The sequence below is a fragment of the Myxine glutinosa genome, chromosome 7 (assembly GCF_964187855.1).
Source record: "Myxine glutinosa chromosome 7, kmMyxGlut1.1, whole genome shotgun sequence".
NCBI lineage: Eukaryota > Metazoa > Chordata > Myxini > Myxiniformes > Myxinidae > Myxine > Myxine glutinosa.
In genome coordinates this window covers 102,559,127-102,569,126 of record NC_136267.1, presented here as the reverse complement: position 1 = coordinate 102,569,126, position 10,000 = coordinate 102,559,127, and the positions used below count along the sequence as shown (strand labels likewise).

At 40.5% G+C, this 10,000-nt stretch overlaps 1 protein-coding gene across 7 annotated transcripts in view; it reads right to left on the bottom strand.

The window, feature by feature from the left end:
- MRPS31 (mitochondrial ribosomal protein S31) overlaps positions 1–10,000 on the bottom strand; it is a 396,402-nt gene that overhangs the window by 335,027 nt on the left and 51,375 nt on the right. For all 7 annotated transcript variants that reach the window (XM_078782073.1, XM_078782077.1, XM_078782074.1 and 4 more), the window contains 2 exons: positions 6,112–6,219; positions 5,753–5,829 (listed from right to left, as the gene is read on the bottom strand). In XM_078782073.1, the coding sequence (XP_078638199.1) occupies positions 5,753–5,829; positions 6,112–6,219 (185 nt within the window). The remainder of the gene's footprint in view (positions 1–5,752; positions 5,830–6,111; positions 6,220–10,000) is intronic.

The window sequence follows — 10,000 nt, the reverse complement described above, 5'->3', positions numbered from 1 at the left end:
ATTTTGCACTGGCCTTTTTAAAGCCAATATCAAGACATCACGTGCAGCTCATTAAAATCATCCCGTAACCCTTGGCTAATCACTGACAGTCAAAATGGCTGTTCAACAGCTGTGCTATGAAGTGACCATTGAAGGTTCAAGTGACCATCCGTGACCGTTTTGTCTGACAGTGAGGACACTATTGTCCACAAATAAGTTCACAAATTTACTACACGCAGTGTTATTGTTGATATTTAAAGGTTTCAAAGGTGGTAAGTTTCTTTTGCGTTTCAGTATATATATATATATATATATATATATATATATATATATATATATATATATATATATATCTCTATATATATATATACATATATATATATATATATATATATATATATATATATATATATTATATATATATATATATATATATATATACTGTATATTGCATATTAGTGTAGGCTGCTATGTCTTAAAAATGGCTGTCGTGTTTTTTTTTTGTTAAAAGCAAAATTCCACTTGATTCCTTGTCTTTGGGGTGTCACATGTTCGAAAAAATAGGTTGTTAATTTTTTTAAACGGATTAAGGGTGTCAAATCCAAGATGGCCGCCAAAATATATAAATTCCATTAAAACTGGTATTCTGAACACAGTATGAGGTCCAAATTAATGATAATACCCATAATTTCAATACCAAGGAGTTCAAAAACAATTAAATTCAATATGGCAGTCAAATTCAAAATATCAAGCTCTTATCAAGCTTATCTTACTGAAGCTCTTATCAAGTACTTCTTTGCTCACGACCACCTGAACTACGCACGTTTGCTCCCTTTGTACCTGTCAACAATGCAGCAAACAGAACAAGTTTTTCCAGATGTCTGGGCAGAACTCCTGAAAGGAAATTTCTGTGTGACGAAGGGGATTGCTGCATTCACTTCAATAGGTCCAGATCACGGAATTGAGCAGGAGAACCGCAAACTCAAGGTCATTGGAGGCATTACTGGAATAACCCAAATTGAGAGAGCTCTAGACCGTTTCTTCCTGATTGCACCTGACTTGTCTAATCTAGTAGAGGAGTTTCAAAGAGAATATGGCATGGAAGGTGCTGATACCAGAGACCAACACCACGAGATCACAGGGGGAAAGTCCACCCGAGTAATGAGAAATTCCGCTAGATTGACAGAGGTATTTGTTGTTCATGGAGACCCATTCGTAACCGATGAGAGTGACCTGTGTAACCTTCTTACCAAGAAAGTAATTGATGAAAAGGTAACAAAGGACATAGTAGACCGCGATGCCATCGGACAACAGTTGTTCCAGACATTTGTCAAAGAACGCCTTACAGAAGGAAAACTTTCAGTGTGGGATCCAATGAAGAAAAAGAACATAGGCACTTTCAAAAGTGCCAACACAGTGAAGAAAGTGAAAGCAGGTGACAAACTCATTAAAGTCAAAGAAGAACGAGGACTCCTACAGAGGTTTATAGTAGCATCAAGAAGCCGTCCAGACCTTGATCTAAAGGACTGTATTGGGAAGTATGAATTTGGAATTGTTCCACGTGCCCTTTTCGCTTCGGATGGGTCACTTCTCCTAGCATATGACAAGGCTAAGGTCCTTCATCATCTTGAAGCGCTAGTTACCAAGGAGCAACCTAGCCCAACAGAAGCCACAAGCGATCCAGCTAATGCCATACCGAGTGTTTCTGGCGACCAAGTATTGAGTGAAAACTCCCAAACTGAAGTACCACCCCAAGCCGAGGCGCCTGAAGTACAAGAAGCGCAGCCTGAGCAAGAAGCTTCAAATGACATGTCCGACATGTCTGAGAAATTTAAAGTTGTAGTCATAGATGGCATGGCCCTCGTTAACTCCATCTCCAAGACAGACAAAATGAAAACATGCAGTGATTTTGCCATGTCATTTCTTGAAAAGCTTATCAGGATTGCAGCTAACTACGACGAAGTAAGACTGGTATTTGACAGATACGTCGAAAGTTCTCTGAAAGAGCAAATGAGAAAAAAGAGAACAAAGGGAAACTCGACCTACTATCACATCCAAGATAGTACACTGATCCAGAATATTTCCTTGAAGGACTTCCTTTCAAGTGTCAAAACCAAGGCAGAACTTGTAGAGTATTTAGCTGCAAAGACTCTGGATCACAGCAACAGCTCTGCCAACAAATTGAAGAAGTTCATGGTAACCTTCAGCACTGAGACAAAAGGCAATGTAAGTGTGCCTGATGAATTGGTAAAACACGGTCATGAAGAAGCGGATACGTTACTCTTGCTCCATGCCCTAACAGTTAACGGCGATGTAGAACTTGTAATAGACTCTACAGATACCGATGTCTTCTTGCTGATGATCCACATGTATCCACAGCTACCTGCTGAGACATATTTCCTTACCGGAAAAGGAAAACTGAATCGGAAAATTGCAGTCAAACCTATCTTTGAAAAGTTAGGAGATAACCGCGCCTCAGCTATTCTCGGGTTTCATTCTTTCACAGGATCAGATATGTGTGGCAGGTTCGCCGGCAGGACAAAGGACAGGTGTATGAAGGTGTTCATGTCCTGCGATGATATGATACTGGATTCACTTGCTTCACTTAGCAAATCTGCTGCTACACCCTCTCCAAACGCAATTGACCAACTGGAAAGGTTCGTTTGCTTGTTGTACAGATCCAAAACACACACCAAAGTAAATGCACTACGATGGTTCTTGTACTCAAATCGACAGGCCGAGGGAGAGAGTCTGCCTCCAACCTCTGGATCATTGACACCACACATTCTGCGAGCACATTATATTGCAATGATATGGATGCAGGCATGCGAAAGTCAACCGTCCCTTCCTTCTCCCACTGACTACGGATGGAAGTCAGAGGAAAATAGATTTCTTCCGGTGATGTGTTTGAACCCTCCAGCACCAGAGGCCGTGACTAAGCTGGTAAAATGTGGCTGCAAATCAGGATGCAAAGGAAACTCCTGTAGTTGCCGCAGCAATAAACTCCCATGCACAGAGGTCTGTAGCTGTTTGAACTACGGCTGTAGCAACAATGAACAATCAGCTCAGAACATTGTGGGAGATGAACACGAGGACTTGTAAGGTAAAACGGATGATTGTGAGACAGGAATATTTAAATATGGTCAAACAGGAAATTACATTACGCTATCATTGTTATAGCAATGTGGACCTTTGTGTAAAACAGTGGTAGCCATATTGGATTTTCTCACTATGGCTGGCATCCACCGATTTCAACGAATCAGTAACATGTTTCACCAACGGCCTAGCATTACTTATGTGGGCATTACCACCAAAATGGACCTATTTCATCATTCACAATTTGTGTTATCAAGAACATTAAGTTTTTGTACTGTGGTTATTTAAGAAGTGGCGGCCATCTTGGATTTTTCCACCATTTTGAATTTGACTGCCATATTGAAATTAATTGTTTTTGAACTCCTTGGTATTGAAATTATGGGTAATATCATTAATTTGGACCTCATACTGTGTTCAGAATACCAGTTTTAATGGAATTTATATATTTTGGCGGCCATCTTGGATTTGACACCCTTAATCCGTTTAAAAAAATTAACAACCTATTTTTTCGAACATGTGACACCCCAAAGACAAGGAATTAAGTGGAATTTTGCTTTTAACAAAAAAAAAACACGAAATGACATAACAGCCTACACTATATGTAAAGTGTTACATACAGTGCATTCAGACCCCTTCACTTTTTTCACATTTTGTTATGTTGCAGCCTTATGCTGAAATCGTATAAATTCATTTTTTCCCTCATCAATCTGCACTCAATACAAATCAAATACAATACAAATCAAATGAAAGCCCGCTTGAAGTTTGCAAGAAAGCACCTAAAGGACTCTCAGACTGTGAGAAACAAGATTCTGTGGGCTTTCACGTGTCTTTCACTGAGGAGAGGCTTCCGTCTGGCCACTCTGCCATAAAGCCCAGATCGGTGGAGTGTTGCAGTGATGGTTGTCCTTCTGGAAGTTTCTCCCATCTCCACACAGGATCTCTGGAGCTCAGCCAGAGTGACCATCGGGTCCTTGGTCACCTCTCTTACCAAGGCCCTTCTCCCCCGATTCCTCAGTTTGGCCGGGCGACCAGCTCTAGGAAGAGTCCTGGTTGTTCCAAACTTCTTCCATTTAAGAATTATGGAGGCCTCTGTGCTCTTGGGAACCTTCAATGCTGCAGAATTTTTTTTGTAGGCTTCCCCAAATCTGTGCCTCGACACAATCCTGTCTCTGAGCTCTGCAGGCAGTTCCTTCGACCTCATGGCTTGGTTTTTGCTCTGATATGCATTGTCAGCTGTGAGACCTTATATAGACAGGTGTGTGCCTTTCCAAATCGTGTCCAATCAATTGAATTTATCACAGGTTGACTCCAATCAAGGTGTAGAAACGTCTCAAAGATGATCAAGAGAAATGGCAGGCACCTGAGCTAAATTTCAAGTGTCACAGCAAAGGGTGTGAATACTTATGTAAATGTGATATTTCAGTTTTTTATTTTTAATAAATTTGCAAAACTTTCTAAAATCCTGTTTTCTCTTTGTCATTATGGGGTATTGAGTGTAGATTGATGAGGGAAAAAAATGAATTTAAACGATTTCAGCATAAGGCTGCAACATAACAAAATGTGAAAAAAGTGAAGGGGTCTGTATACTTTCTGAATGTACTGTGGGCTATCTGGTCGAGGGAGTAAAATGGGCGATAAATATTAATCTTTCCTTTTGTGTTTTTTTGCATACATCGTCGAGGCTCATAGAAGAGCTAGTACACTGAACAGATCAGGATGCAACAGACAAAAAACAGGACACAAAAGAAACAGTATAAATGCATGTAAAATAAGCAGTAGAGAGAGGGGGGAAACACCAACAGCAGAGTTGAAAGCAAAGATAGTGGGAGTCTTGGAGAAACAATGGGTGTGGGGAGGAATGGGGGACAGGATAGGATGCACGTGGTAGAGAATATGGATACAGAAGGAAACTCTCACGAGGGAAAACTGGACATTTGGAAGGACAAGTGATATCGAGGCTAGAAAAGATCATTATTTTGGATTGGGGACGATAAGAGATGGTGGTGGACAGCCATCTTGAAAACTTGAAGGGGAGAATGACATTGAAGAGGATATGGTAGTTCGTTCCACATGTGGGGAAAAAGAGGAACAAATGAGTGGAGTTGAGCATTGATCCTGGATTTAGGTAGTTTCACCAGAAGAGGGTTGATGGTGGACCACGTGAGCCTTGCAGAATCCTCGAAGGCACAAAGCACGGAAAGAGCAGAGGTCGCAAGACTAGAAAGGAAGTGGTAGAAGAGAAAGGCCAGCAACCTGTTGGCGATGGCGAAGTGATAGGCCCATAGACTCAGCTTCATAGCAGGACATTGCAGTAATCTTAAAGGCCTTGGTTTCCATGGCGTCAAGTTAAGCAAAATGTGAGGCAGTGGTGGCAGCCCAGAGGGGAGAGCATTACTTCATCAAGCTGTGGATGAAGGCCTTGTAGGTGGATATGAGTTCAGGTGTGCCAAATAAGGACTTTTTATGACGGAGGATGTCCAGTCGGGTGGCTGGCTTTGGAGGCCAAGAAAGACTATGGCAAACAGTGAGACCCATGAGTTTGAATGACTGAATAAACACGACGATTTTCATGCAAATAGATTTTGTCACAACAATTACAAAATACTCTTAAAAGTCAAGAAACAAACGATTATGTGCAGGACAGGACACAAAGATACAAAATTCAAGGTGTACATACCATCAGTCTGTGAAGAACTTGAACTGTCAGTGGGCAAATGGAAGATGCCAAGACGCTTTTGCTGGAAAACCCTTGAGCTTTGGCAGTGGTAGAAAGAAAACATCGATGACAATAAAAATAAAATGTTTGCTTGCCAAGACACAAAAGTACCACTTCCTCATCATTTTCCAGAGGATCAGACTATCGAAATGTCATGTTAATCAACCTCAGTACATGAACTTGTGGGATTTACGATACGGAGAGAAATTAAATTAATTTAATGAATGATTACGAGATGTGGCCCTGCTTTATCAACAGAAAGAAAACCTCCCCATTTAAATAATCCCTCTCTTTCTTTTCTCCCCTCACTATTGTCTTACTTGTCCATGTGCGCACTCAGATTGTTCTGTCCCTCATCAAAACGCAGCTGTCCAAAACCATGGGATGTTCCTGTTGTACGCTTGATTTTCATGTCTGCAACAATGTCACTGGAAAGACAAACAAACTGCTAATGGCAAATTCACAGAAGTTCTGAATATCTGCATGAAATCACCACCATCACAATTTAATTTTGTGTGATTGATGTATGTCAAATTATCAGTGATAACAGTCATGTGTATTTATCAATGTAAATTGACACCTTTTATAAATGTGCTTGAAACAAACTGCTTAAAGTAAATAACAACAACAGTATCGTTTTATAGCATCAGTCCATACTTTGTGTGCTCAGCCATTGCTTCCTTAAGTGCTATCACTCTTTTACCCATGCTTCCTGTATAGGATTGAAGCATTCTTACAGGAATATTCTGCCAAATATCCTGTCGTATATTCCACAGTTCTGTAAGGTTAGTTGGATTCCTCTTGTTTTTCTCTGTTTCCAGGTAATCGCATATAGCCTCGATGGGGCTCATGCCTGAACTCTGGGGTGGCCATTCTAACATTTGGAGCACACGAGCTGTAACCTTGTTCTCCTCGTACTGTTGTACGAGAAAAGGTCACATGGCCTTTGACCCCAACAAATAATCAATTCAGCTTTGCATCTAATGACACCTTTGTACCAAGTTTGGTTTAAAAAAATCCCGAAGTGGAGGGGAGAGGGGGAGGAGGAGGAAGGGGTGGGGGAGGAGACGAGAGAGGGAGGAGAGAGGGAAGGGTGGTGAAGGGGAGTAGGGGGAGGGGGGGAGGTAGGGAGTGGGGGAGAGGTGGAAAGAGGGGAGGTAGGGAGGGGAGTGAGGTGAGGCGAGAGAGGAGGGTGGGAGGAGAGGGGAGAGAGGGAGAAGAGGAGGGGAGGGGAGAGTTCCAACAACCTGTCGGTTAAAACCTGTCTATCGGCATGTATAGTATGTACAGTCACGTGAAAAAGTAAGTACACCCCATGTAAAGTTTTAACTTTTTCAACATATTTCAACATACAGCTATTTGGTCTTCATTTCAACAATATATATGTGTATATGTGTGTATGTGTGTGTATGTGTATATGTGTATATGTGTGTATATGTGTGTGTGTGTGTGTATATTTGTGTGGGTGTATATGTGTGTGTGTGTGTATATGTATGTGGGTGTATATGTGTGTGTATGTGTATATATGTGTGGGTGTATATGTGTGTGTGTATATGTGTGTGTATGTAGATGTGGGTGGGTGTATATGTGTGTGTATGTGTATTGTGTGTGTGTACATGTGTGTGGGTGTACATGTGTGTGGGTGTACATGTATGTGGGTGTACATGTGTGGGTGTACGTGTGTGTGTGTGTGTGTGTGTGTGTGGATGTATATATGTGTATATATGTGCATATATATATATATATATGTGTGTGTGTGTGTCTGTGTGTGTGTGTGTGTGTGTGTGTGTGTGTGTGTGTGTGTGTGTGTGTGAATAAGAGAGACAAAATTGTGAGGAACAGAAATGAAAAAACGAGATGTGTTTGTGTGTATGTGTATATGTGTGTGTACGTGTGTGTGTGCGTGTGTGTATGTATGTGTGTGTATATATGTGTGTGGGTGTACGTGTGTGGGTGTACATGTGTGTATGTGTGTGTATGTATGTGTGTATATATGTGTGTGGGTGTACGTGTGTGTATATGTGTGTATGTGTGTGTGGGTGTGCACGCACATGCATTCACATGTTATCAGAAGTAAATACATTGTGTAGATTACATCATTTGTGCATCTGATAAATTGCCAGTAACCATTTTGTGAAACTGAATGTGCAGGTGCAGCATCTAACTCAATATGTCGAAATGTCACACACGTCCATGCCCGTGGGATTCCCACGGGTGACCCCACTAGTACTGTACAATATTGTACATCGGCATGTATAGTATGTACAGTCACGTGAAAAAGTAAGTACACCCCATGTAAAGTTTGGACTTTTTCAACATATTTCAACAGACAGCTATTTGATCTTCATTTCAACAATATTGATAGATAAAGGTGATATAATACAACAAATATCATTAAACATTTACATTTTGTAGTCCATTGTATAATTTAAATAAACATAAATGCAAATTTCGCATGTGGAAAAAGTAAGTACACCCCTACATTTATCACTACTTCAAATACCTAAAATTAGAATCAGGTGCACCAGCTCGGGTGCAAATGATTACAACATCGTCAGAGATGATCTTGGAGGAACCTGTCTTATTTAAACCTCAGACATTTCGTTTGGTTTACTCTTTGTTGTTGAAGTGTGCAGCGTCACCATGCCTAGATCAAAAGAGCTCGCTGAGGCCTTCAGAAAGAAGGTTATAGATGCCTACGAGTCTGGGAAGGGATTTAAAAAGATCTCCAAACAATTTGAAATCAATCATTCGACTGTCCGGAAGATCATCTACAAGTGGAGAAGATTCCAAGCAACGACCTACTTGTTCAGGCCAGGCCACCCCAGCAAGTTCAGCCTGAGAGCAGACCGCAAGATGCTGAAAGAAGTCTCGAAGAACCCCAGAATGTCATCACGGGACCTCCAGGTAGCTCTTGCCACTGTTGATGTCAAAGTACACGAGTCTACCATTAGAAAGAGGCTGCACAAATTTGATCTACATGGGAGGTGTGCCAGGAGGAAACCTTTGCTGTCCAGAAAGAACATCAGGGCAAGACTAAAGTTTGCCAATGAAGACTTGGGCAAAGACCAGCACTTCTGGAACAATGTGCTCTGGACAGATGACTCAAAGGTAGGGCTATTTGACGACAGTACCAGAAGACATGTTTGGCGAAAACCAAAGACAGCATTTGACCACAAGAACGTGATACCAACTGTGAAGCATGGTGGTGGAAATATTATGGTTTGGGGCAGCTTTGCTGCATCAGGGCCTGGGCAGCTCACCATCATAGAATCCACTATGAATTCTTCATTGTACCAGAGGGTGCTTGAGGATAATGTGAGGCCATCTGTCGGAAAGTTGAAGCTCAACTGAAGGTGGACCTTGCAACATGACAATGATCCTAAACATACCAGTAAATCCACCAAGGAATGGCTGAAAAGAAAGAAATGGAGGGTTCTGGAATGGCCAAGTCAAAGCCCGGATCTAAATCCCATCGAGATGTTGTGGGGGGATTTGAAATGAGCTGTGCATGCAATTGTGCATGCTGTGCAACAATTTTTTGTTGAATAAATTATTGCAAAGTCAATTTGTCATTGTTTTTTGTTCAATTAGATCACCTTTATCTATAGATACTGTTTACATGAAGATCAAATATTGATATGTCCACATGTGTTATAAAGATAAAATCATTTCATGGGGTGTACTTACTTTTTCCACATACGAAATTTGCATTTATGTTTATTTAAATTATAAAATGGACTACAAAATGTAAATGTTTCATGATATTTGTTATATTTTATCACCGTTATCTATCAATATTGTTGAAATGAAGATCAAATAGCTGTATGTTTAAATATATTGGAAAAGTCAAAACTTTACATGGGGTGTACTTACTTTTTCACGTGACTGTATGTGTGTGTGTGTGTGTGTGTGTGTGTGTGTGTGTGTGTGTGTGTATGTGTGTATATATATATATATATATAATATATATATATATATATATATATATATATATATATATATATATATACAGTGGAACCTTGACTTACGAGTTTAATTCGTTCTGTGACCGAGCTCGTAACTCAAATTGCTCGTATCTCAAATCAAATTTCCCCATTGAAATGCATTGAAATGCTATTAATCCATTCCAGCCCGCCAAAAACCACACCAATTTTTTTAAAAATATACAGTATATATAAAAATATCTCGCGCTTTATATTTCACCTG